Source organism: Raphanus sativus, chromosome 2, assembly GCF_000801105.2.
Source record: "Raphanus sativus cultivar WK10039 chromosome 2, ASM80110v3, whole genome shotgun sequence".
NCBI classification, from domain to species: Eukaryota; Viridiplantae; Streptophyta; class Magnoliopsida; order Brassicales; family Brassicaceae; genus Raphanus; species Raphanus sativus.
The window spans coordinates 741,200-768,762 of record NC_079512.1 but is presented as its reverse complement, the minus strand read 5'-3'; the positions used below and the strand labels follow the sequence as shown (position 1 = coordinate 768,762).

The following is a 27,563-nucleotide window of genomic DNA, read 5'->3' as shown; positions in this document are numbered from 1 at the left end:
AGTAATCTGTCACGTTGGCTATTATTATAAGCACGGAGCCGAATCCACAAGCGTTAACGTGCGGTGTCATGTAGAGGATCGCTCCCACGATTTCGTCAATCAATCAGATCAAACTTCTTCTATAACTTCTGTAAAATATCTACGTGCCTCTCCACCCCCCCCTTCCCTCTCCTCTTCTCGTGACCACTCTTCCTCTCTCTCTTCACTGGTGAGGATCTCAATCTCTCTATCTGATTCTGAATCGGAATTGTTATCTTCTTCCGATATATCTCTCTTAAGAGGTTTTGACCATTTCTGATCGACTGTATTTTGATCGGATCTCGCCATTTCTCAGGAGGTGAATTTTGGTTTTCCTGCTCGATCGGATTTGCTTCGAAAATGCCGCCGTTTTACGCAGGGAAGCTCACGACGTTCGAGGACGATGAGAAGGAGAGCGAGTACGGTTACGTTCGCAAGGTATTGTCCTCCGTTTCGTCGATCTGATATGATAGTTGTTGTGGATAAGATATTAAGTCGATCTGTTAGGTTACTTCCTCGTATGTGAATCTCTGATCTAATCTTATACTTCTTATTGGTTTGACATTTCTCTGTTTAGGATCACTTTTCTCGGAATCAGATTGGTTAATGTATAAGCTTTTGCTATGCAGGTCTCAGGTCCCGTCGTTGTTGCTGATGGTATGGCTGGTGCTGCTATGTATGAGTTAGTGCGTGTTGGACATGATAATTTGATTGGAGAGATCATTCGTCTCGAAGGAGATTCCGCCACGATTCAAGGTTTTTGTTCATTCTCTCTGGTTCTTTTACTCTGTTCAAAGACTTGCATCTTGGATTTATAACGTTTTTTCTTTGTGTGGCCTTCTGTGATATATCAGTTTACGAGGAAACAGCTGGACTCACTGTTAATGATCCTGTTCTTCGAACTCACAAGGTTAGTGGCTTCTTTATCTTGGATCTTTAGTTTGTATGCAGCTCTAACATATATTTGTTTCTTGAATTTTTTTTCAGCCTCTTTCTGTGGAGCTTGGACCAGGAATCTTGGGAAATATCTTCGATGGAATTCAGGTTCAGTTGGATTTTGAGTCTTGAAGTCTATGTTTCGTTATAGCATTACAAACTGCAGAATCTGGCTTCTCACAATTCCTTTGGTTTCATTTCTTTGGATATATCACAGAGGCCTTTGAAGACTATTGCGAAAAGATCTGGTGATGTGTACATCCCTCGTGGTGTGTCTGTTCCTGCTCTTGACAAAGATTGTCTTTGGGAGTTCCAGCCAAATGAGTTTGGTAATGTGTTATTACCTCATTTATCTGTCTGTTTAAGTTGTTTATATGGTTTTAATCCTGATGCCAACTGAATTTTCCTTGGTTGCAGTCGAGGGAGACACAATAACTGGTGGTGACTTGTATGCTGTAAGTTCATTGGTCACCTCCTTAATTTAAAACTTGGCAAAGCGAATATATTTTACATAGTTACCGTGGGATTTTCCTTGTTTGCACCGGAAGTAGATTTTTTCTGACTTGTCAAAAATAACTTCGGAATGCAGACCGTCTTCGAGAACACTTTGATGACTCACCGTGTTGCCCTTCCTCCTGATGCCATGGGGAAGATCACTTACATTGCTCCAGCTGGTCAATATTCCATAAAGGTTTGAGTTTAGCTTTCTCTCAAACGATTTGTATAAATACACTATAAATTCTTTCTTTTCCTTCAATGTCTGAGTTTTTTTTTTTTTTTTTTTAAAAACTACTCAATGTCTGAGTTATATATGGCTAAATTGATCCATTTGTAACCACTTCCTGTTGGAAAAAGATTGACTGACTATCTGCTCATCGTTGTTTGACGGCGTTTTTCATATTTCAGGATACAGTGCTAGAGCTTGAATTTCAGGGGGTCAAGAAGTCGTACACCATGCTTCAGGTTTGAGCGTTATCTTAAATCTAACTACTTGCAAGTGCACGTTTAGCTATTTGGTTCACTTGATAAAATTGGTTTGGTTGATATAATATGTCAGAGCTGGCCTGTACGTACGCCTAGGCCAGTTGCATCCAAACTTGCTGCCGATACTCCTCTACTTACGGGGCAGGTGATCAGTCTACTAATTTTACTACCGTGGTCATAGTTATCCGAAGACGTTTGTTGCTGATACCTTTCGTTTCCCTGTTGTCAGCGTGTGCTTGATGCCCTTTTCCCTTCAGTTCTTGGTGGAACCTGTGCCATTCCTGGTGCTTTCGGTTGTGGTAAAACTGTTATTAGTCAGGCACTCTCCAAGGTAGGTTGTGACACTTGGTTTTGTTCCACTTAAATAGTGGATATATCAGATTTCCAAAGCTAATTTGTTCTCATGTACATAGTACTCCAACTCCGATGCTGTTGTTTACGTTGGTTGTGGAGAGAGAGGAAATGAAATGGCTGAGGTATACCTCTTCTCATTCTGAATATGCATATTGGTTACACACACATCAGAAATTTGGTCTGATGGTTTCTCGTAAATTAGGTGCTTATGGACTTCCCACAATTGACAATGACGTTGCCTGATGGTCGTGAGGAATCTGTCATGAAACGTACTACACTGGTTGCTAACACCTCTAACATGCCAGTGGCTGCTCGTGAAGCCTCAATTTACACAGGTAATTTTCAGGCATGTAGGTCTAATAGTTCTAATAGTTTTTGAATAAGCCCGTTTCCCATCTTTTAATGACAAACATACAATTTATTACAACCCTCATTTTTTTTTCTTTTGGGGTAATGTGAACTCCAGGAATCACTATCGCTGAATATTTCAGAGATATGGGCTACAATGTTAGTATGATGGCAGACTCAACTTCCCGTTGGGCAGAAGCATTGAGAGAAATTTCAGGACGGCTGGTAATCTTTTGCTTCTCACAACATTTGGTGTATGGGTTTTCGTGTTGTCCTGTTACTCGATTTCTCAGTTCATTGACACATATTTTACTTTGTTTCCTAGGCTGAAATGCCTGCCGACAGTGGATATCCTGCCTATCTAGCAGCACGTTTAGCATCTTTCTATGAACGTGCGGGTAAAGTAAAATGTCTCGGTGGACCAGAACGTGATGGAAGTGTCACAATTGTTGGTGCTGTTTCACCTCCTGGTGGAGACTTTTCAGATCCTGTGACTTCTGCAACCCTTAGTATTGTGCAGGTGATTATCTAGTTCATGACTGTTTCCCTATCTTCCATTGTACACAAACATAATCAGATATAAACATACTCTGGACCTGCTTAGATTGTATATATTAGCAATTTTTTGGGTCTACATTGAAGTCCTTACTCTACCAATTTTGTTACTTTTTTTTCTTTCTTTCCTGCAGGTCTTCTGGGGTTTGGACAAAAAGCTTGCCCAGAGAAAGCATTTTCCTTCTGTTAATTGGCTGATTTCCTACTCGAAGTATTCGACGGTAAATATTCCCGGTCTTTTTGAAACCTGTCTTGGTATACTATCTGGAAGTTCTTGTTATATATAAAAAGTTGCTTGTTTTTTTCAGGCGTTGGAATCTTTCTATGAGAAATTCGATCCAGATTTCATCAACATCAGGACAAAGGCCAGAGAGGTGTTGCAGAGGGAGGATGATCTTAATGAAATTGTCCAGGTACGTCTCGCTTCGCATTCAGAACTGCCCAATGTTGTGACTCAAGTTTTAGAAGAAAACCACTCTTGGCAGATACTTTTTTTTTTCTGAAGGAACTTATTTGACCTGTGCATTACACTCTGTGTGCAGCTTGTGGGAAAAGATGCGCTAGCGGAAGGTGACAAAATCACCTTGGAAACAGCTAAGCTGTTAAGGGAAGACTACCTTGCTCAAAACGCTTTCACACCGTAAGATTGTGTTGTTCTCCCTTCGTTTTTTGCTTCTAGTTATTTCTCAATGGGTTATTTACCCTTGAATGTCTTGAATGAATCTTTGACAGGTATGACAAGTTCTGCCCTTTCTACAAGTCTGTGTGGATGATGCGTAACATTATCCATTTCTACAACCTAGCCAACCAGGTAATAAAGATGCTTCGTTAAGTGTACTCTTTTTTTTTGGTAAATTGGTTTGCCCCGTAAAAAATTGTAAATTGGTCTCAACACTGTTGTTGGGTGATACAACAGGCGGTTGAAAGAGCAGCTGGAATGGATGGTCAAAAGATTACTTACACTCTAATCAAGCATCGCTTGGGAGATCTTTTCTACCGTCTAGTGTAAGCAAACTATGCTTTTCATCTAAATCTCTCCATGGTTCGATCATTATATAGCTCTCTAGTGACATGTGTCCGGAACTGAAGCTGTCATCAATCTATGGAAAAAAACAGGTCTCAGAAGTTCGAAGATCCAGCAGAAGGTGAGGCTGCGCTGGTGGCGAAATTCAAGAAACTGTACGAGGATCTCACTGCTGGATTCCGTGCCTTGGAGGATGAAACTCGGTAAGCTGTCGTCAGAGTCTCCACAAGTCCTGAAAAAGTGTTCTCTTGTGTGTTTTGAGCCAAACAACTATTATAGTCGTCGGTGTTCTATTTATCGGTGGTTTGGTTCGATGGATCGAGTTTTATCCCCTGCGAACGTCGTGAATCTCCCGGCTCTGTGCTGTGTTATATGTTTTGATTCGTTGTTGTTTATCTTTTTGTATGTTTTCGTTTTGATGGTAATAAGGTACAGCCAAAGTGAGTCATCTGTTTGATTTGATGTACCTATCAATTCAATAAGTTATTATTATTATTATTGTCCAAATGTATTGAAAAAAAACAATTGGTGATACTTTTACTTTCTCATAATATCTTCATCATTTTGTATTTTATTTTGTTCATATTTGCCTTGTAACAATGTTTGTCCTATGGTTTAGTTTAAATTTTGCTGTTTGATGTTTGGTATACGTGTGGAAGACAGAGGCGAGAACTAGCTTCATCAGCTTCCGCAGCACTAGATAATATTGTTAAGTAATAATCCTCAGTGAAATGGTAACGGCTGAGCAATTCTTGAAACTTCAAAGTTGGCCGAAGACGGACGATTAGAAGCTCCGTCGTGCGTGACTGAGGTGCGACTGAGTATATGATAAAAGTTATTTTGCAGATTATTTGTCTATATGGGCTAGATATGCAAATGTAAGGTGGGCTAGGTCCATATATTTTAAAAATTGATGGATGTTTTAGATAAGTTTTAATAGTTGGAGCTATATAAGTGGCAGTGTCTCATTGGATAGAATGTGTCAGTCACTAACTCACTGAGGAGTGAAAAATTATTTTTTTTTACAAAGGAAAATGAAATTATTAAAAATGGGTTATTGGCCGAATAGCCATATTTTAGAGTGAAATTAAGTGAATAGCTTTGATTTTGACATAATTAAGTGTCTGACTTTTTACTCATATTTTTTCCGGTTCTACCCCTTCTTATAAACGGTTGTCAGTTGCTATTCTTATAGTAAGCAACGTGTTTGGTTTTGTGACATATAATTATACAGAGCGTTTATCTATCTCTAATTAATACAGAAGATGAAAGCATACATAAGATGAAAGAGAATGCTGAAATATGAGTGAATAACAGTTGTACGCGTTACACAATTTATGTTACCATAACAGACAAATAAAGTTATTGGAATTGTTATTCTATATGGAAAATAATATAGATCTCAAAATAAACTGTATTTTATCAACTAAGAACTAAACACTGTATAAAAATGTAAATCATAAACTAAAAATATATAATTTTTTAAACTGTGTTTAGACGATCCAATTTAAATTAAACATACACAATGTAAATCCAAAACATCTTTAAATTAAACATACACAATTTCTTAATCTGTGTTTAGACGAAACATGCATTACTATTCTATATGACAAAATAGTATAATTCAAGAAATAAAGGCAAATAGAATGGAACTACGAAAAAATCTCAAATGACAATCTCAAGCGTACATAAATTAACCCCTAACAACTAAGCACTAAACCCTACACAGAAATATAAACTCTAATCCAATATAACTCCAAACTTTGAATGAAGACCATAAACTAATCAGTAAACCACACACAATAATATAAACGACACCCTATCAACTAATCACTAAACCCTAGACAGAAATATGAACTTTAATCTAATATCAAGTTTAATCTTCCATAAACTAAACATTTTCCACTAATCACGCAAACTAATAGAAAATATAAACCCTTATCCAATGTCAAACCAATCTTACATAAACTAAACATAAGTTTCGAGCTGATAGTAAAAATGCATTTCCATTCTATATGAGGCATATAAAATAGATAAAAATAAAATATAATTTCAATGTAACGACGATGTACAATGTATCTCAAGTGTTGATATGAGTATGCCTTCATGGAATGTGGTAATGCTTGTCTCAATGTCAACAAAATCGTACATAAATTAAACCCTACATGGAAATATAAACCCTAATCCAATGGCAACCTCAATCTTACATAAACTAAACACTAGCCACTAATCACTAAACCATACATGGAAATATAAACCCTAATCCAATGTCAACCCTAATCTTTCATAAACTATGAAAAAATGAAATATATACTAGTACCAAGTGGTAAGCAACAATAAGTGATAGTCCATTGCACGGTATAAACCAGAATATTGAGAATGTGCATTTCCATTCTATGTATAGTATGTAGAATAGAAAGATGGTAATTGTAGTTGAGTTCGAAAGAGCATATTCCTATTTTTGCAACATTTGAAACGTCTATCATTCAGTGGAAGTAGGTAATGATTTTCCAATGGCAAACCCAATATTCCAGAAAATAAACACATATCCAATCATCACTAAACCCTACACGGAAATATAAACCCTAACCCAAGTAGTAAAATACGTAAATTTAAATACATGTATGAATAAAGAAGCTAAAGAATGTGATATTAAACGTTCTAATTTATAGCAGGTATGGAAATAAGATGAATTTCCATTTTACATGGTCCAAATAGAATAGAAACATGTAATAGGTATGGCCCTCCACATACAATATTTTCTCAAACTATGATGCGTTCAACATCGCTAAGTTCTCATCCTCTAATGCACCCTTGATCACCCCAATCAAGCGGATGTTGAAATAGTTGTTAAATAATTTCTTTCCAGTGGATTTAAAATCTGTCACAAACATTCTACTTGGAATGTCTAAATCGTCCATGTCAAACCTGAAGAATGAAGGTAAGAGGTAAACACGGTTAGGACAAAGTATTATATTAAACAAGTAGACATGAATTTTTATAGTGCAAACAAGTAAAATTAAAGCCAAAATAGTAGAGTATTAAACTATTCAATTCAATCTCAAGTAGAATAGTTTTACATATAGTTATTTTGTACCATTTTGAATAGAATAGGAATGAAAGATCTCATACTATGTTTAAACCCAGAAAACTATACCATTTCGAGTAGAATAGAAGAGGAATGAAAGATCGCATATTATGTCAACACGCAGACAAACCTATCGATTGCATATGTTATTCCATACAACAAACTATATTACTATACTATGTACTATATATATCCACTAAAAATCACAATTCAAATTTAAGAAAGACTAAGAACAATCGGGGAAACCCCATCCCCAAATCACCTCAATCCTAAATCAATTGGCGAACTTCGTCACTAAAAACAGATATGACAACGAGGCTATAGATTTACCAAAAGATTATCCAAGTTTCGACTATATTGCAAATAGGAAATAAAACAGCATCAGAGGAAGAGAATCGGAAGTAAATCCAAAAACATACCGTAATTGAGAGATCTGAATCAACAGTGGAAATTGGAATTGATACAGATTCACACTATTTCCCGTTGCAACTGTAACGCCGTCGTCTGGCTGAAAATTCTAGAAGAGTAGTAAAGCGCGCGTTTGCAACCAGTGAAGAAGAAGAAAATTTTGATTAATCCAACGGAGGTGACGATGTAGAACAACTCGGTATCGAAGATGAAAAGAAGTAAAAAAAAAAGATGTGAAAACAGTTAAGCCACGATTTACTTTTACAAATTATAATTTATAAAAAAATTCTTCAGATTACACCGGTTGCAGGAAAGGGTAATACTGTATTAATTTATATAGATAACGACGTGTATAGAAAAGGTAGGGATATTGGCTAGGCAGTGAATTAGACGTTTTTTTATGGTCATACGACCTAATTTCCCTTATTTTTAACAAAAGTAGCACAAAAAATTAAGAAAACATTCCGAAAGTACTTTGAAACGTATTCGGAGAGAGAGAGGAGAGAGAGCACTTCGTTCGGCGAGGACAATCTAACGCTAATGGCGGTTTCCTCCTCCTGATCATTCCCCGGAAAGCCGCCGTACAATTTCTCTCATCGTCTCTTCGTGTAGATCATGTAAAAGTTGTCTTAGTAACGGAAGTTATAGATCTAACGCGATTCTAGTGTAACGGTGTTAGGCAGATCTTTTAGGTCTCATGCGATTTTTGTTTATTGCATTTGATTCTAGTTTGCGTTTTGCGTAGATAGAGAAAGAAACGACAGCAAAAAAAAAAAAACTGTAGCTGAAACGTTTATCTCGAATTTAATTTGATAAATGCCTATTGGGGTAGGTGAAGAGAAAACATCAAGAATTAATGCCTTTTCTATTTTCCTCAGAAAGGATCTTCGATTAGGTGGAAAAAACTTAATTGTGTGATCTTTGCTCATTACCTACTGAGAAAAGTTTGAAAGAAGAAGCTGGAATCAAAGAGTATAGCTAAGACTTTAGAGTGCTATGAAGTAGTGGTGTTAACATTTGGAAGATAAATCTTTTACCCATAAGTCCAGTCCATAGGGCAAAGTTCAGGTTAAAAAAAGATGATGATGGATGAAGATGTTGAGCAGGCCGCCAGTTTGTTGTCTTTCAATGACAACAGGCCTAGGGCTTTCCCCAACATGCGTACTAAAACCTACAGTCCACTGGTTAGTTAGTACCCTCTTCTTCATTTAAGATTTGTTTATAAAAATTTAACACATTTTGTAAAAAAGTTTGATTCTTTTTTTTTTATTGGGCAGATGTTCCGGATTCTTAGGAGATTGAATGTTCGTGTTGTTTCTATAATTCTGCTAATCTGCTTTGGAGCGATCTTTTACATGGGAGCTAGTACTTCTCCTATCATCTTGTTCGTCTTCACTGTATGCATCATCAGCTTCCTTCTCTCACTATATCTAACCAAGTGGGTTTTAGCTAAAGATGAAGGACCTCCAGAGATGGTTCAGGTAAAGCTCCCTCACTCAATTTTATGTGTTGTGGTGTTACAATCATGATGTTGCTTTTTTTTTTTTTGCTTTTCCATTTGTGAGACGATTCTCTTAACTTGCAGATATCAGATGCTATACGTGATGGAGCTGAAGGTTTTTTCAGAACGCAGTATAGCACTATATCCAAGATGGCTGTTTTGCTAGCTTTTGTGATTCTTTGCATCTATCTGTTCCGTAGCTTGACTCCCCAGCAAGAGGCTGCTGGTTTAGGAAGGTGAATGAATATGCAATGATTTTTTACATATACAAGTTTTTTTTTTTGTTATGAATGATAGTTACTTAACTTATGTTACTGTTTTGCTGTAGGGCGATGTCTGCTTATATTACTGTTGCCGCATTTCTCTTGGGGGCGCTATGTTCAGGTATTGCTGGATACGTTGGAATGTGGGTGTCAGTTCGTGCTAATGTGCGGGTCTCCAGTGCTGCTAGACGTTCTGCGAGAGAAGCATTGCAGGTTCTTTTTTCTTATTTTTAAGTTATTTTTCGCACGATGAGCACATATCACCAGATGCTAAGGAGATATAATGCAGATAGCCGTTCGTGCTGGTGGGTTTTCAGCACTGGTTGTTGTTGGTATGGCTGTGATTGGTATCGCCATCCTTTACTCTACGTTTTATGTTTGGTTGGGAGTGGATGATTCTCCAGGCTCCATGAGTGTTAATGACCGTAAGTCCTCTCTTTTGCTTTCTATGGAAGTTAATTACATTTTTTCATCTCATCTGCATACCCTATACATCATTTTACGGAGTTCAAAAGATTATTTTTTAATATTTTCGAAGGATCATTTTCAGTGATGAGCAGTATTTGCTTAACTATGTTATGACTTGGGTGTGCATAGACTCTCATTTCTGTATCTTCCGTTAGTTTTGAAGTTGATTGAATCTTTCTGTATCTCTTGCAGTGCCTCTTCTTCTCGTGGGATATGGGTTTGGTGCTTCGTTTGTCGCCTTATTCGCTCAGTTGGGTGGTGGGATATACACTAAAGGAGCTGATGTTGGGGCAGATCTGGTCGGAAAAGTTGAGCAGGGTATTCCTGAGGATGATCCTCGAAATCCTGCTGTTATTGCTGATTTGGTATTCCATCTTTGTCCTTTTTGGCTCTTACTTTCACGATTCTCTGTGCATGCTCAATGTACACTCTACAGTATACCCGCCAAATTCAAAGTCTTAAAAGGTTATCGTTTTGTCATTTATGCGTTCAAAACTATTTTTCATCTTCTTGTAGGTTGGAGACAATGTGGGGGACTGTGCTGCCAGAGGTGCTGATTTATTTGAAAGTATAGCTGCAGAAATTATCAGCGCTATGATACTAGGTGGAACAATGGCTAAGAAGTGCAAAATTGAAGGTGTGTAGGGTCTCTCATTAAAATGTTACTTCTCACAATGAAATATATCTGATCTATGGTTTGAGTTCCTGACTTAAGTTGACAAAAGGACATCTAAGATTATGATTTGAAATGCAACCCTAAGACATTGTGTGGAGAACATAACCTCATAAAAATTGCACTTCTTGTTGTCTAAAATAATCTACGCTTTATGGTTGTTTTGGCGGTACAATTATTACGTACTAGGATTTGTATGGAGTGTAGTTTAGAATATGAATATGTGTAGGCATGATGTGGAAATAGAAGGAAGACTACATTTGATGACATCTGTAGTGTTAGCTACGCTTGACTCCGTCAAGTTATAGAATATAATTACCTGGCCATTTCTAGTCGTGGTGGTTGTTTGCGATTTTAAATGATAAACACTGTGCTTACTCGAATTTTTATGTATTACGCAGATCCATCAGGCTTTATCCTATTTCCTCTAGTTGTTCATTCTTTTGACTTGGTAATATCATCAATTGGTATATTATCAATCAAGGGAACACGTAATGCTAGCGTCAAATCTCCGGTAGAGGATCCAATGGCTGTTCTTCAGAAAGGATATTCTCTGACTATTATATTAGCGGTTTTGACTTTTGGCGCGGTAATATTTACTGTCTTCTTCCTTCTGTGTATTTTTGCTTCAGACTTCTCATTGGTCTTCTTTAATCTTCTTCCGACATTATTATCTATGTTTTGTAGTCCACTCGCTGGCTGCTTTACACCGAACAAGCTCCATCAGCATGGTTCAGTTTCGCTCTATGTGGGTTGGTTGGCATCATCACAGCCTATGCGTTCGTCTGGATATCCAAATACTATACAGACTATAAGCATGAGCCCGTTAGGACGTTGGCTCTCGCTAGCTCGACTGGTCACGGGACCAATATAATCGCTGGAGTCAGCTTGGGTCTGGAATCGACAGCTCTCCCCGTCTTGGTCATAAGTGTTGCTATAATATCTGCGTATTGGCTCGGCAACACCTCGGGACTTGTTGACGAAAACGGAATCCCCACTGGAGGGCTATTTGGAACAGCTGTTGCTACTATGGGAATGCTGAGCACTGCAGCTTATGTTCTTACAATGGACATGTTTGGGCCCATAGCTGATAACGCTGGTGGGATCGTCGAGATGAGCCAGCAGGTAAAATGTCACTATTATTGGTTCTTCGAAAGGATTCTCTGTTTTAAATATATATGTATATAATTTAGATGGTAATTAATGTAGCCAGAGAGTGTCCGTGAGATCACTGATCTTCTTGATGCTGTTGGGAACACAACAAAAGCAACAACGAAAGGGTTTGCCATTGGATCTGCTGCTCTCGCGTCGTTCCTTCTTTTTAGTGCGTATATGGACGAGGTCTCAGCTTTTGCTAGTGTGTCTTTCAAAGAGGTAATTTTTTATTGTATCCTCCATGTTCAGACAGGTTCTCATACTCATCCTCGGATTCAAAAAAAAAAAAAACAGGTTGATATTGCTATCCCAGAGGTGTTCGTAGGTGGACTACTTGGTTCAATGCTTATATTCCTCTTTAGTGCTTGGGCATGCGCAGCAGTTGGTCGAACTGCACAAGAGGTTGTTAACGAAGTGAGAAGACAGTTTATCGAGAGGCCTGGCATAATGGTGAGCATTCAAATCCCTCTTCTTACATGTTTATTGGCTTTAGGCAAAACTAACTTCATGTAAACAGGAGTACAAGGAGAAGCCAGATTATAGCCGCTGTGTAGCCATAGTCGCATCTGCAGCTTTGAGGGAAATGATAAAGCCAGGAGCTTTGGCTATAGCATCACCCATTGTTGTTGGTAAAGTTTAACAATGCGTTTGTCTTATTGTATACTGAATCAAGAAGATTGTGACCGAACTAACAAAACCTCTCTCTGTCAGGTTTGGTGTTCCGGATCTTGGGATACTACACGGGACAACCTCTGCTTGGAGCTAAAGTTGTAGCGTCTATGCTCATGTTTGCAACAGTATGTGGTATCTTAATGGCACTTTTCCTAAACACAGCGGGTGGTGCTTGGGACAATGCAAAGAAATACATAGAGACTGGTGCACTCGGTGGTAAAGGAAGTGAAGCTCACAAAGCAGCGGTGACTGGTGACACGTAAGCATTTCATTTTTCTTCAAAAGAAATCTCAAATCAAAGTTGTATTCCTTATCTTCTCATTAGTATTCATATGAAAATTGCAGTGTGGGAGATCCGTTCAAGGACACGGCTGGTCCTTCCATTCACGTGCTTATCAAGATGCTCGCGACTATAACTCTTGTCATGGCTCCTGTTTTCCTCTGAAAGACCGTCTCTTTGCACATACATAGAGGTAGGGAGAGAGCGAGAGAGAGGTTGCTTATGAAAATGATTATGAATGAGTCGCTTGGATTTAATGGTCTTGTGTTCGTTTAATCTGAATAAATGAGATTTTTAAGAGTTTAGTGACACTTTTAAGCAATTCTAGAGGACATTTAATCAGCCACAGTTTGACTTTTGGAGATTTTGTTACCTCTAAATCTACTAGATTTCACATTTCTATGCAACTCTTTATTTAACAAAGTGATTTTAAGAATTAGTGATAAAATAACAAACCATACTAACTTACAACTTTTAACAATTTTGAATTATACAAATTGTTAAAAAGGCTAAAAGGTCGGAAATGATATTGTGCAACGATTAAGAAAAAAAAGATATTGTCCAACCATTTATTTCCAAGACGAATTAATTTACAAAGTTTGCAATTCTGGTTTAATCAAATCGGTTCAAACCGGTTTAATCAGGCCTATAAATGGGCCGTTACATTTATCAATACTTTCATACATATTGATTGTTCAAAAACTCACAACTTTCAGCTGAATGGGTTTACTCCCTTGATGGGCTTAATATAATCAGCCATTACAATATCGAATTTTTAACAGAATAACACATTCTCTACCCTAACTTCTTCTTCAAGCTTCTATGAACATCAAAGAAACTTGCTATGCCCTTGTTTTAACTCCTGCAAATCTTTAGTGTTAAAACTCAACAATATAATCTCTATCCCAAAACTAGGATTGAGACTCTTCAGGTAGAGATTCCGAACTCGTTATAAAAGGATCACTCTACAAGAAAGAAACAAAACAAGATTACAAAACCACAAAAAGGTAATATGAATCATTAGTTTTAGGAAAAAAAAAACTTACAGATGATGAGATGGAGACTTGGCTAGTGTTTGGAGACTTCCCTTGGCTTCCTGCATAATACACATTCCCTAAACTCTCTTCACCAATATCTCTCAACCTATTAAGCTCAGGCAATATCTCTTTCCCAAGATCAGGTCTATCTTTCCTTCTTAGCTCTGCACATTGAAGTGAAAGCTTAGCCAAAGACATAGCTTCTTCCATTGGCCAATCCGTTACTGCTGGATCAAGCATGTCCTTAAGCCTCCCTTCTTCTATCGCTTGCTCAACGTAATAAGTCAAACCCATCGGCTGTTTCCCTGTCAAGATCTGCAGAAGCATGATCCCTAGAGAGTACACATCTGATTTCACACCCAACATTCCTGTCTGCTGGTACTCAGGGTCGATGTAACAGAACGTTCCTGCAGCTGAAGTGACTCTGTACTGTGTGACGTTCTCTGCAACCGCAGGGACTAGTCTGGCTAGCCCTACGTCGCTGATCTTGCTCACGTAGTTGTGGTCTAGGAGCACGTTTGCTGGTTTAAGGTCTCTGTGGACAATTGGTTCAGGTTTGGTCTGGTGGAGGAAGAGTAGTCCTGTGGCTATCTCAGCAGCTATTCTGAAACGTAGCTGCCAAGAAATTGGCGGCGTGTTGCCTTGCATGAAAAGTCTGTCTTCTAAGCTTCCTTTGGCCATGTATTCATACACAAGGATCCCAAATTCTGGACAAGCTCCAAGAAGTAGCACCATATTTGGATGCCTTATGCAGCTCAACACTTCAACCTGCAAAAAAACATTAAAACATATGTTTTGTAAAGATGAACACACACAGTATCAAAATTATTTTTAGGCTGTTCAAAAAGAAAATATAAAAATATATTTAACATGTAATGAAAAGTAGTTTAAAAGTTAGAAATTCTATCTATATATGTTTGACATTCATTGAAATTATAAGTTCTAAATTTAGGAGTATATCTAAAAGTTAAAAAAAAATCAGATCATAATTTATGCATATTTTTTTGAAAAATTCTTAACTTTAATTTATTTTTAGACTCTCATCATGTTCAACCAACTCTATTTGCATATGCTATTAGACGGCTTAGCTTGTAGATATGTTTTTTATACCTCTTTCTGAAACTGTGATCTCCCTTGAGCTGCATCAGGGCGTAGAACTTTAACAGCAACACTTGTGTGATCAAGATAGCCTCTGAACACAGGACCATATCCTCCTTCTCCAACTTTTTTAGACTCATCAAAATTTGAAGTGGCTTCTTCTATCTCTTCAACTGTGTACTTCCTATACCGAACACGAGAGAATGAATCTGATTCCTCCAGAGACTTCATCTCTAAATTCACTCTTCTCTTAGCTTCCACTTCTGCTAATCTCTTTGCAGCGTCTGCAGCTTCCAAGGCTGCTTTGGCTTTAGCTCTCTCCTTCTCCACTATTGACATTGCTGCTTCCTCTGAACTCTTTGCTTCTTCCAACCTTCTTTCCTCTTGTGTTCTCAGCTTCTGCAGCGCTGACGCCTAAAAGATCAAAACAATTGTCAACTTATATGATACCAGTACCCTCCACTACACTGAATCAGACATTAGGATCAGTTAAAAAGAAACCAAATCGAAGTTTCAGATGCTTATATATATTACCTGTTGTCTAGCACTTAAAGCTTCTTTGCAGGCGGTACTATACATATCCATGGTTTGTTTGAGCTCTAGACGCAGCCTCTTCATTTCAGCTTCAACATCATCCTGCAACAACACAAACAAACATCTAAACAAACATTCTAAATGAAATGTATTTTCATTTTGATTCTGGAAGTAACTTAAATCTCAGTAAATTTCCACAAATCTTTTAGTAGATAAGGATGTTTTTTAAATAGAGAATGAATATCGGGTTTTGAGGTTGTATAAATACGGGTCTAAATTAAAAAGATGTAAATTACTCCTCCACATAATATATATATACCCTAAAATAGCTATTTGCTTCAGTTGTGTTTTCTCTTTAAGTTTCCTTGATTTCTATGTGTTTAGTTCACTTTTGTTCACAACATTTTTTAAAAAGCAAAAAAAAAGTGAAGGATCTTGAGTAAAACTGCTACTACTGACCACGCCTTGAGATGAATATGTAGGTGTTCTATCACTCTCTTCAGAGAACGTAGTCGATGATGATTCATTAGGGAAACTAGGATCACTAAACTTAATCCCCAAGCGATGTGACCCAATGCTTTGCTCTGAGCTGGTTGACATTCTCGAACTCCTTCCAGATTCAGGAAAATCAAGTGTGATGGAAGAGCGGTCAACGCTTGGTCTTCCTGAGCTGATGAAGGAGATGTCATGAGAGTCTCTATGTGAAGATGGACTTATGAATGAAAGGTCGCTATCTGAATCATATATTTCCCCATATTGTTTTCCTTGTCGTCTCACTAACGGTGATCTACACAAAAAAAAAAAAAAATGTTATGAATCTTTTATTAGATTAAAGACATCAGTTTAACAGCTTCAGATGTCCTTACCTTATAGTATCATATTCAACTGATCTACGAGGTCTAGATGGCGTACTACCTGTTTGCAAAACCAATGAAACACAAAATAAGAACAGTTTTTTTTCTTTATTTTTTTTTTGTAATAGACAAAATAAGAACAGTTTACAAAATATGTACTATTATTTGTGTCCCCTCTTGGGTACAGTTTTGCCTCTTTTTTTTATAACTGTTCACATATTTATCAAAAAAAAAAAAAAAATTTGCCTTCTTTTTGAGAGAATGAATAATCAAACCTGCAGATTGGCTATGATCATGGTGGTGGTTTGGTACATTCTCAGGAGTAGTTGGTTGTTGATTGTCAAACTCAGAGTGCTGCATTGAACTTTTTTTATAAGGAGCAGGACGAGATGCGTTTCTTACAGAAGCAATCTTGCCTTTTGAAATGACATAAACATTGCAGAAATCTGGAGCTGACTTTGACAAACTTGTTGGCAAATCCGTTTTGAATCGTCTGCTCATATATAGAACATTAATATATATATTCAGACTTTGTTACAAAATATGAAAGAAGGATGACTATAATATTATACAATTGATATACCTCATGAAGCCACTACGTGATGCAGCTCCAATGACTAAGTTTTCTATTGCCGAAGATGAAACATATTCGGTAATGGCTCTCACTTTGTCTACATCTTCGAGTAATATGTCTTGACAGTTTATCTGCTCCAAGAAATATATTTAAAAATTGTTAAAAAGGTCCAAACCCTAAAAGCATCATAGGGTTTGATTCTAAACACCTCTTTACGGGAACAGTAGCACTGGAAGGATACGAAGAGATCTTTGGCTAACTTCTCTGATTGCTTTTTCTGCTGTGGCGTTGCTTCTTCAATATCTGTAACATAAAAGAAACAAAACTTTGGGTTCTTTCCGTGGAGAAGGAGACCCAAAATGATGAGAATGTGAGATCGAAGAGTTAGAACCTGAAGAAGAAGAAGAATGTGATTTGGAGAGGACATGAATGAGAAAAATGGTTTGGCCACGAGAAGCAAGATTCTCGATGGTCCATTTAAGAGCATGTTGGCTTCCTTTGTCTTTGTCTATTGCAACTGCAACCGAACAACTTCCTGTCTCTTTCCTTCCTGCATTGTTTGCTCTTGGTAGCCACATGCTTTCTTTTGAAGAAATAATAACAAACACAAGGAAGAAAAAAAAAACAAAACTCCTTCCTCTTTTGTCTCTTTAAGAGAAAAAAAACTTCAATTTGATTTCAGAATTTTTTTTAAAAAGAACGTTTAAAAAGTTTGACTTTGTAATGGGTTAGAGGATTTCCTCTTTTTCTAGTGGTTGTTATTTAAGGGTTTTATTTTTGGCTCATAATCTAATTTCAGATAGATTATAAGATAAACTCATTTGTGTGGTTTGACTTTTCTTTTAATATTTTGCAAAGTGTAACAGATGGTGTAAATTTAAACGATCACATCTCTCTTTAATCACCTCTTGAAACTTGCCTTGCAATGGACGGTAGATAAAAACAAAAACAAAAATACATCATACTCCCTCCGTTTCTTGAAAAGTGTCATTGTGAGATTTTTCACACAGATTAAGAAAGTTGTTGAAATATATGTAAGTTGTAATTAATTATACCTCTTTGACCAATAGTATTTTAGATAAATAAAATTATTTATAAAATCAAGTTTGCAATTAATTTTCAGCTGAAAGTTAGTATAATTTACATTGGAATTGTAAAGTAACACTCTTTGTGGAACAAGAAAATGAGCTCAGAGTGACACTTATTATGAAACAGAGAGAGTATGTTTTTGTATTTACTCGGCTACTACCATGTTCAAAACTTCTCTCAAATGTTATTTTTTATGCTCTCAAACGTTCAATGAAGAACCAAACCTAACCGAACTGAAATATCCAAAAGTAGAACTGAACCAAAACCTTCGAATATATAAATGGTTTCTATATTTCTATATTCAAAATAAGCGAACCGAATCAAGAACCAAATGGATATTCGAGTATATAAAAATATATTACTAAATATATATTTATAATTTAAAAACCTACTAAAAATATCCAAAAATATTTTTTTTGTCATCAACTAAACATTCAAAAATATTTTAAAAAATTAAATTCTTACAGAATATCAAAACTACCCGACCGAAAATATCCAAAATATCCGAAAATATATAAATATTTTTATCTGAAATATCAAAAGTATCCGAAAATATCTAAATATTTTTATCCTGATTATTTGATATTTTACCCGAAATACTTGATATTTAAACAGAATTATCCGAATTATCTAAAATGACTGAACCGGAACCGGATGAGAACTGATTTTTTTCTGGTTCCTAATTTAACTATCCGAACCAAACCGAATATAAAACTATGCAAACTAAACCAAACCAAAAATAAATTAAGTAGTAAATGGATCTTTTAGCCGCTAACCTAACTATCTGATACCCAAAATAACCAAACCGATACCAAAACGGCGGCTAACCGAGGCCTAACGGTCTATTTAATAATATAATGGAATGTAACAAGTATTACATTTTAGTTGCCTCTCTCGTATGCCAGAATCTTATGCTTAAGTTGAATTTGAAAAAAAAATAGTAGTAACCAGTGCCATAAGTGCATTTGGTTAACTACCTTGTAGCTTGGCACTCTTTGATTCAATGAAAATTAACATTCTATGAGAAAAAAATAGTATCATAAGACAAATTCAAGAACTGAATAACTATGATTACAACTTACAAGTGTGATTACAGTTTCATCAAAACATAAAAAGTGGAAGAGAGATTCTAAAGACAAACATTCTATCTCTATCTTACTTTGCTTGCAAGAAACAAGCTAAAGTACTGTATATGTTACACAATTGCCATTCCCAAATCAGAAATGGCAATTTTACAAAAATGCAAATAAATTACTATAAATAGAAACAAGTGATGAAGTGTGTGTGCGTGTGTATAGTATATAATCATAAGATCACCCAGCCAAACCACATCAAATCTACTAACCTTGTTACTTACGAACCTAAAGCTAAATGCACCATTAGTCTCTAACTGCCTTGTCTTAATCTTCTTCTTCTTCAGAAGGATAATGATCAAGTTGTTGGAGCTTAGTGAAGTTTGACTAACCTGATCCCCCAGCGACTTCTGCAGCTCTTTGTCTCATCATTTCCATGACAGCTGCTCTTCGCCGTGAATCTGATTGCTGCTGTAATCTTCTCAGATGCTCTTTCAGATCACTGGAAGTTCACAACGATCATCAAACACAAAATTCAAATGAACCAAAGTGCGAGATGTATTTTATGAATCTTTGTTTACCTGCAACGAGGTACATGGCATTGAGATTCCTTGCAGGCCCGAGCGTGGAGTTGCAGAAGATACCACATTTTCTTGCATAGAACACAACCCCCTGAAGCACGTACTTTGCACTGTATACCATGTCGGAATAGTCCCTTCACTTTCCGGCAATTTGGATACTGACAATTTGCAGAACGACATTGTGATGCATGTACCAGAAGTTCCAGCATTTTCCTAAGCTGCAAATTCAAAAATAAAAAGGAGAAAAAATATAAATAAAAGAATCAAGAGTGAAAAGCACCACCAGAGCTTTGAAAAGGAACAGTGGAATACTTACCTGCAAGACACGCAACTGCCTTGCTTCTTTGTTCTGAGCATTTTGATCAGCTAGTGATGGATGATTAGTCAGCTTGTGAGGATGATTAACTCCGCCATCTCTACTGTAACAGGAGTTGCACACATCGTAGTCCGGGCATACTTCACAGCGCCAGCCTTGACCGGTTTCAATGTCGAGGTGACACGCATTGCATGTGGTGACAAAGGCAGGAGCAGTTGGGTTGTGCAGATGATAAAGGACCATCATCGACGAATGTTTTGCCCGCCTCAACGTGTCGTACTGATAGTGGTTCCCTTGACAGAGACTCAGAAACGCTTGCCTTGTGTCGAAAAACTCGCTTTCTAGTATCTCATCCTTGTCCCTCGTGTCTGTAGGAATATCTGTAATCTCAACCTGCAAAAACAATTCCACCAACATTCCTAAAACTGATCACAGACAAAAGGCTAAGGACGCTATCTTCAACAAGCAAATGAAACTCACAGGGTACAACGCATGCTTATCCCTAAAATTAGCAGGATGCCTTTCCCTGTCTTCACGCCGCTGTTCAGCTTCATAACACCTGAAAAGGAATCAGTAAGATTCTTCTGTGCAATACAACAAAAAGCTTATAAAAGCAAAAGAGCAGAAGAGAAAGGGAAGAGAGTTCTTACTTATCACAAATCTGAAAGTATTTGCACTGACTGCAGAGCCAACGATTTCCAGATACCATCAGCATACAGCAATGCGTGCAAGAAGGTTGCAGGTGGACCATGATAAAGTCCTCCTTCATTGGGTGAATGGTCTCACCAAGCTGGAAGGAAACAAAGGTGAATACAACTTTAACAAAACAAAAACAAAAAAGATAGTAAAATGCATAGGAAGTCAAAGATTACTTTATGCATTAGCAACAGATCCTTGGATGCATTCCCAGATAGATCAGTCTGCCCAGAAGCTTTTAGAGCTCTTTTTGTGATTTTTTGTTTGAGCATCCCTTTCTTGTTTCCCTTTCTGCTGCCATCTTCTTCTTGACTCATTTGGTGTATAAGATCCTCTGCTGCACCTGGCCAGTAGTCACCATCGAAATATGGGAGCCTCGCTGCAGTAACTTTAGCTCTACATTCACCAGTTTGCATAAAGAAATGGTCATATAGATTTATAGTCTCTGCAACAATGCCTTCCTTTGAAGCTTTTTTCAACATTGCTAAGTACCTGCAATGAAACGACATGAGCATTTTGAAAATGTAAACTTATGAAGTTTAGCTCAGAAAGGTGATTGAACTAACCACTCTCGTAGTTTATCAGATTTTGGCGTTTTCTGGATTTCTGGATGACAATATAAGATATAGTCCTCGCCCTTGAGCGGCGGACAAGCCCATATGTAGCAGCTGGTGAAACCACGCAACTTGCAGTATTCTAGGTAACCGATCTAAACACATTGATCAAATCATTACCCTTGATCCTCCATATAGTTCAGTGGCTAATTAACTGAGGTTTAAGAAGACCAGGAGTTACCAGAATCTCGTGGTAAACGAAAGTGCGCAGCGCCTCTCCGTTATAAGATCTAACCTCGGGTCTAAAGTACTTTACAGAGTCCAGATAAGAGAGATAAACTCGGCGTTGATTAGGAAATGCGCATTCAGAGCCAAATTCTTGGACGTACATTCCGAATAAGCAAACTTCTACACCTTCAATCTTTTGGAACAACAGAACCACCTGGCGAAAATAAAATGTTGTGTGTGAGAATGGGTGAAGGACACTTTCAAGAAAGGATCAAGAGAGCCTTGATCATTCTTTACCTTGGACTTGTAGGCAAACTCTGTTGGGTAACTGTCTTCCCGGAAAATATCAAGAAACCGAGGTTTGACTTCCAGCTTCTTGTCAACAGATGAAACAACTCTAATCACAAGGGACTCGGCAGTAGGAACCTGTCAGTATCAAGTCAATGAAAAAACAATGTCAGCTTCAATCTACTGTTTCCAACCTTAACAAACTCCACCACTAGATTACCTCATCAAAACTTTTTCCTTGAGCTCTGGCTCTCTCTGTTCTTTCCTGCTTCAGCTTCTTAAACAACCGCTGCTCTATATGGTCACTGAGAATTGTTTTCGGTAGGTCTTTAGCACCAAGGACAGCACTCTGAGGTAAAGGCTTCCTCTTGCTTTGTTCCACTTCTGCTATATAGCAATAAGGGCAGGTATACTCAGCTTGCCCTCCGTCATTCCTTCGCCCATTAAATAAAGCACAGATCTGATGCTGCCAGGCCTCACATTTATCACACTGGACCCACTGCAAAGGTAGAAACATATTACATAATGTACTAAAAAATCAGGAGCCAAAACACAAAACAAAACTACAGAGTGGATATAGTAGTTTTTTTACCCATTCTTCAGTTTCTTCATCGTTTTTCTTTTTCTCGAGTCTTGCCTTAGGTATAGGCGTCCCCTCAGCAAGTATGGTGTCCCCACGGGATTCATTATAACATGGAATACAAAAGTAATGACGAGTGTCACCAGCTCCTACGGTGTAATACATAGCATTTCTCTTGATGCGGGCACCACAAGGGGTACAATATATAGGTGGTGGCTCAAAGGTAAGCTTCTCCACTGCACATAGTTGACAGGAATTCTCACTCATTGAATGCTCCATAGCCTGATTCTTTTCTGCTTTGGCTTTACTCTGCAAGCACATAAAGGAGAGAAGATTCATCATTAACCAAACAAGGCCGCATATAAGATTCCTACTAATCAGTCACGTTATTATGTGATTTCATACGCTAAGAAACTCACAAACCTGGCCAACCCACTGACGGAGACCACGGATGTGTTCTCTCACTTGCTCTGGGGTGAACAATTCAGTTAATGAAACACCCTTTATCTCTGCTTTTCCCGATTTTGGTGGAGGTTTAGACTCTGCCAGACTTTCTTCCTTCAGTGACTCAGATACTTTCTCCATTTTGCACTTCTCTTGCCGAGGTGAGGCATCAGACAGATCCTTTTTCACAGGTTCAAAGACGGGTCTTTGCTTGGGAATATTTTCAGCAATTCCACTTTTTCTCTCTTTAAAACCGGGTCGTGCCTGGACAGAAGAACCTTCGCAAACCTCAGCTTTCACTTCAAAACACTTTGAAGATGCACGTACATCACTGTGCCTATGATCTTTCCTTTCAGCATGCTGAGATGACTGTGCTTCCGTTACGGAGATAACAGAGCTTTTACAACTTTCCGTCTCAACGTCGACAGGTTGAGAAGACTGCTCCACCTTCAACCGTTTCAACGAAGGTTGCAAATGATTTGAAACATCAGCACTAGGCGAAGCACAAGACATTGCTCCAGCAGAGGTCTGTACTGCATCATTGGATACTCCAGCTCCGTTTACTGACTTCGCAGCAGCACCGCTTTCGGTTTTTGAACGAGCTAGGGAACGTGCATTTGCCTGTTGCTGTAAGAAAGCCTTCACAGGGATACACACAGGACAGTTAGGTTCCTTACAGCTTCGGTGGTGGTTAATCAGTGTCTTTGTGGGGCGGCAACGAGGATATGAACACTGAGGTGCAGCACAACTGTCCATGTGCTTCCAGAGCTTCTGAACCGTAACGCAATTCCGCTCGGGACACTTCCCTTCAGGCACTTTGCAGTTGCGAGCATGGCGTAGGAACAGGAGCCACTTCTGTTGATTTCTAAATCTCGGATCTTGGTTTTCGTTTCCATATCTACAAGTGGCACCAACAGGATTTTGAGTAGGAGATTCTGATGTAGTGGGGATATGGCTTTGACCTGTGATAGACCCTCCAGACGTGTTATTGGGCTGAGCTTCATCCGTTCCTGACATTCTTTGACGGAAATCATCTTGAATGTGTCGTTCGTTCGACATACTATTAGACATTTGAGTATGTTCCTGTGACTGAGATTGCCAGTGACCTTGCAGACCAGATTCTGATTTCACTCCGACAGAAAGGTTGTTAAAACTGTTAATAGAGTCGGAAGCCATACTCTGCGGGTGCAACATCTGCTGTATCTGTTGGCTATTTTGGGGAAGCGATGTGCAAATATCACTCTGACTTGTGGCAGGGAGAATCTGAGAACCTGTATGGCGGTCATCTGCATTGTTCTGGTATTGGTTTTGAAACTGAGAAAGCTGGAACTGCTCAGGAGTCTGGGAGTGTATAGAATTGCTAGGGTTCTCAGTTCCAGGTTCATGTTTAACGTGAGTAACCATGTCAGATGCCACATGGTTTTGGCCAAAAGCATCATGACTTATAAATCTCTGTTGCTGCTGCTGGCTCTGCTGCTGCTGCTTCAATTGCCGCTGATGTAGAAACTGCTGCTGATGTTGGTGAATTTGATTAGGTTGTTGCTGAAACCGATTAGGCTGTTGCTGTTGATGTGACTGCAAAAATATACAGAAATAAATTAGAATACAATATTCTCAGATTGACAAATTGACTAATGTTTCATTAATGCACTTGTTGAAATTGAAGTGAATTTTGATCAGTCCTTACCAGAGAAGAGCTATTTCCAGACACAGACTGAAAACTTGCTGAATTGGTATTCTGAGTATTTGTCAACGTCCCAACAGATGTTGCAGCACCATACAAATTTCCAGAATGAAAAGGGTCAACATTATTTGTGCCATATCCTTCACCTGAAAGAGTAAATAACATAAAATTAAATATTCTGATGGACACGCAACCAAAAGGAGTTACAAAAAGGAGAAAATAAATATTTACCCTGCATTCCTGAACGTTGAAGGCTATCATAAGCCTGCTGTGAACTTCTGGAACCTGAATCAACGCTTTTTGCATTCATCAGACTAGATATTTTTTGTTGCATCCCAGCTCTAAGGCCAACACCCATTTGACTTCTAAGGTTATGCAAGATACGACTATTTTGGCCACCAGTATCCAGCCTCGGTTGCTGCTGCTGCTGCTGCTGATGAGGCTGAGATACCATCATGGGGGCAGCAGAAAATCCGACACTGTTGTTGGAATTGGAAGCTTCAACACTCAAGTAAGACTGGCTGATAGTGTTGTTATTTTTATTAATACCACTGTTAACAAATCCAGGGGTAGGCATCATCTGGCCAGTATTTCTCTGTGGGTTCATTGAGGAAATGTTCCCTCCAGAACCAAGACCAAAGTTACTCGATGAATGCTGGTATCCTTTAGACATGTTACCTGCAAACACCAGAAGTAAAGATGTTCAGAGAAACTATGAGCATAAAAAGAAAAAAAAACATTCTAGATTGTCATGAAAGAAACCTCCGAGCATGCCACCACCAGAATTTAGCATGTTTCCAGTGTTCATGTTATTATTACTTCCAGCCATCGTAGCAGCATCAACAAAGGATGTCGTCATCATCATATTTGGATTCCCACCACTATGTTGTAACCCTGGAGTGGGTATCATTGTTCCAACCGAAGAAGAAGAATTATTATTAGCATGTCGTTGATTGTAGTTATTCATATGTCTGCCTTTGATTAGACTAGCCAGCCGAGATTCAAGGGTCGCCTGATTCAAGTAATCTTCCTGTAGAAAATGCCACACATTAGGACAAAAAAAGAAAAGTGCTCAAATCTTAGGACATTAGCCAAAAAAAATCTGAGACTAGTAGTAGCAACATGTTAAATACTATTTTCTGAAGCACATGAAGCTTTTTTTTCAAAATACCTTTGAGTTGGCAATTTTAAAATCTTAGGACAAAAATTCTGAAACTAGTAGTAGCAACATGTTAAATACTATATTTTTTAAAAAAATACCTTAGAGTTGGCAATTTTAAAAAGGCCCTCCTCTAAGCGTCTAGCAACATCCATATACTTTGCCTTTGATGCATCATCAGCTGGCAGTGGTTGTTTTTGCTGTAAGATGTTGAAACTGAAAAAAAAAAAAAAACAAGTCTTTTAAGTTTTAATGTGAATTAAACACCAAATAAACACAACAAGAAGCTTACATCTTGACTCGCATGCCATGCCGAAGTCTCGCGAGGTCATTGTCACCACGTGAAGGTCCTAAACCAGTACCACCACCATTAACTAGAGTATTCTGAATTTGGGAGTTGCCATTCTGCTGAGACATGGTCCCTTGGTTCGAAGAAACCTGACCAGACAAGTGAGCCTGAACATTCATTTCTAAGTCTTCTTCTTCTTATTCTACGCCTTGTTCTAGTAACTAACACTAACAAGCAGCACTGCATAACTCTCCTCCTCCTCCTCCTCCTCTTCTCCACAACTCACAACAACATCCAAATTTCATCTCCTTAATTAGCAGCTTCTGTTCTTCAGAATGTTACCAACTGAAACTGATACAATTTGATCTCAAATAAGCAATTAAAATTGCAAACCCTAACCTTTTTGAATTGATACACAAAAGGAGCAATCTTTCTCGCAAAGTTAGAGCAGAATCGAACAACCAATCGGTTGATACTAGATTCACGACGATGCGGCACGTGGGAACTTGACGAAAGCAAGCGAGGATCAAGGTGTGTTTACAAATGATCCCTGTGAATCGGAGGATTTTTTCTGGGTTCAGAGTTCGTGGAATTAGGGATTTTTTTTTTTTTTTCGGTTTTGATTTTTCTTTTCTTACTAAAATAGTAACAAAAAGAGACACATCTCTATTATTAAAAGAGAAGTACACTTAGGAAATGCCCCTGAGTTTTCAATGTTAATTACATTTACATGCCATTGACCTATTAATAACATTCTTAAAAAAATGTTTGTCTTAACCAGTTTATTAAATATGTCTTTATCACCCTCTTTATTTATAGATAGTCTATATTTTAATGTTTGTCTTTTTTTCAGTTTAGCTAATGTGTTATCCTAAAACAAAATTTAATTTCTCTTGTATTAAATAAATTCTGAAATTATTTATTTGTTATCAAAAAAAAAATCTAGGATATTAATTTCGAAATGATTTATTGTCGTATTCCATTCTCTATTAAAATAATTTCAAGATAAAATTGAATTTCCTTTTTCATCTAAACCAATGTTTATTCACCTCACATAGAATTAGGTCTCAATAAATCTAAAAAATTATCGTATGAATAAATTATCTATGTTTTCTTCCCAGTAAAATCTATTTAACTGAACTTGCAGAGTACTCAATTTTAAATATAAAATTAAGTAAATAGTTAAGAATGAGGCAATTGCCTATATTCTTGCTAACTACATTATTTTTAGGAAACAATTGATTTGCTTTATAAATGTTATGGACATTTATTAATTAATTAGGTGTAATTAGACATGCAAATAATATACTTTGAAACAGAATGAAAAATAAACCAATTATTTCAAAAGATATTTAATTACTCCATATCTTGATTCGTAAAAAAAAAACATCAGATTCACAAATATCAAACATTAGACCCTCGATTAATGAGTTTTGAAATTGTCATCGCCATGGGAGAACACCGAAAGTCGAGATATTTATTTTTTTCATTCTTCACAATTTTTTTCTAAACACCGAACGGTTACAAAAAAAAATTGTCGGTTAGAATAAGAGAGGGGAGTCATGAGCCACTAGACCAACTTAATTTGATCTAAAACACTATGGCCCTAACAAAAAATGTAATAACAATGAGCCGATTAAATTGATTTATATATGACTCAAAGTCAATTATTTCAATGTATTTTAAATTAACTAAATTGATTTATATATTTCATATATAATCTATTATTGTTCACTTTAAGCTTCTTTTATTATAAAA

At 37.5% G+C, this 27,563-nt stretch overlaps 4 protein-coding genes across 5 annotated transcripts; 2 read left to right on the top strand and 2 right to left on the bottom strand.

Moving 5' to 3' along the window:
- The first annotated feature begins 69 nt into the window (after window positions 1–69).
- On the top strand, window positions 70–4,714 carry LOC108828134 (V-type proton ATPase catalytic subunit A). The gene is made up of 21 exons (XM_018601716.2): window positions 70–208; window positions 335–456; window positions 648–774; window positions 873–928; window positions 1,006–1,062; window positions 1,172–1,283; window positions 1,372–1,409; window positions 1,544–1,645; window positions 1,861–1,917; window positions 2,012–2,083; window positions 2,168–2,269; window positions 2,352–2,414; window positions 2,495–2,627; window positions 2,759–2,865; window positions 2,966–3,160; window positions 3,330–3,416; window positions 3,504–3,608; window positions 3,738–3,835; window positions 3,928–4,006; window positions 4,112–4,200; window positions 4,312–4,714. Exons 2-21 carry the CDS (start codon window positions 379–381, stop codon window positions 4,424–4,426), a joined length of 1,872 nt encoding a protein of 623 aa, XP_018457218.1. The 5' UTR covers window positions 70–208; window positions 335–378; the 3' UTR covers window positions 4,427–4,714.
- A 3,436-nt stretch (window positions 4,715–8,150) lies between these two features.
- Window positions 8,151–13,127, top strand: LOC108820134 (pyrophosphate-energized membrane proton pump 2). 2 transcript variants are annotated; one of them, XM_018593113.2, is made up of 15 exons: window positions 8,151–8,296; window positions 8,594–8,899; window positions 8,993–9,196; window positions 9,301–9,452; window positions 9,545–9,692; window positions 9,769–9,904; window positions 10,140–10,312; window positions 10,464–10,584; window positions 11,022–11,209; window positions 11,308–11,745; window positions 11,830–11,994; window positions 12,070–12,225; window positions 12,293–12,404; window positions 12,487–12,706; window positions 12,793–13,127. In XM_018593113.2, the coding sequence occupies exons 2-15, from the start codon at window positions 8,795–8,797 to the stop codon at window positions 12,890–12,892; spliced, it is 2,418 nt and encodes an 805-aa protein (XP_018448615.1). In that variant the 5' UTR covers window positions 8,151–8,296; window positions 8,594–8,794; the 3' UTR covers window positions 12,893–13,127. The 2 variants fall into 2 exon arrangements, with proteins under 2 accessions (XP_018448615.1, XP_056849861.1); XM_056993881.1 differs by having other exon boundaries at window positions 8,184–8,332.
- A 391-nt stretch (window positions 13,128–13,518) lies between these two features.
- LOC108832571 (U-box domain-containing protein 35-like) lies at window positions 13,519–17,726 on the bottom strand. The gene is made up of 10 exons (XM_056992518.1): window positions 17,216–17,726; window positions 17,033–17,127; window positions 16,834–16,955; window positions 16,526–16,743; window positions 16,263–16,311; window positions 15,856–16,183; window positions 15,397–15,498; window positions 14,875–15,276; window positions 13,774–14,532; window positions 13,519–13,692 (listed from the first exon to the last, which is right to left on the bottom strand). Exons 1-10 carry the CDS (start codon window positions 17,400–17,402, stop codon window positions 13,639–13,641), a joined length of 2,316 nt encoding a protein of 771 aa, XP_056848498.1. The 5' UTR covers window positions 17,403–17,726; the 3' UTR covers window positions 13,519–13,638.
- A 1,236-nt stretch (window positions 17,727–18,962) lies between these two features.
- Window positions 18,963–26,445, bottom strand: LOC108832573 (histone acetyltransferase HAC1). The gene is made up of 17 exons (XM_018606042.2): window positions 25,809–26,445; window positions 25,618–25,732; window positions 25,120–25,387; window positions 24,589–25,035; window positions 24,361–24,503; window positions 22,653–24,248; window positions 22,242–22,538; window positions 21,870–22,148; window positions 21,659–21,787; window positions 21,375–21,575; window positions 21,146–21,288; window positions 20,756–21,071; window positions 20,534–20,673; window positions 20,364–20,442; window positions 19,884–20,276; window positions 19,568–19,785; window positions 18,963–19,488 (listed from the first exon to the last, which is right to left on the bottom strand). The coding sequence occupies exons 1-17, from the start codon at window positions 25,982–25,984 to the stop codon at window positions 19,374–19,376; spliced, it is 5,055 nt and encodes a 1,684-aa protein (XP_018461544.2). The 5' UTR covers window positions 25,985–26,445; the 3' UTR covers window positions 18,963–19,373.
- Window positions 26,446–27,563: the final 1,118 nt, after the last annotated feature.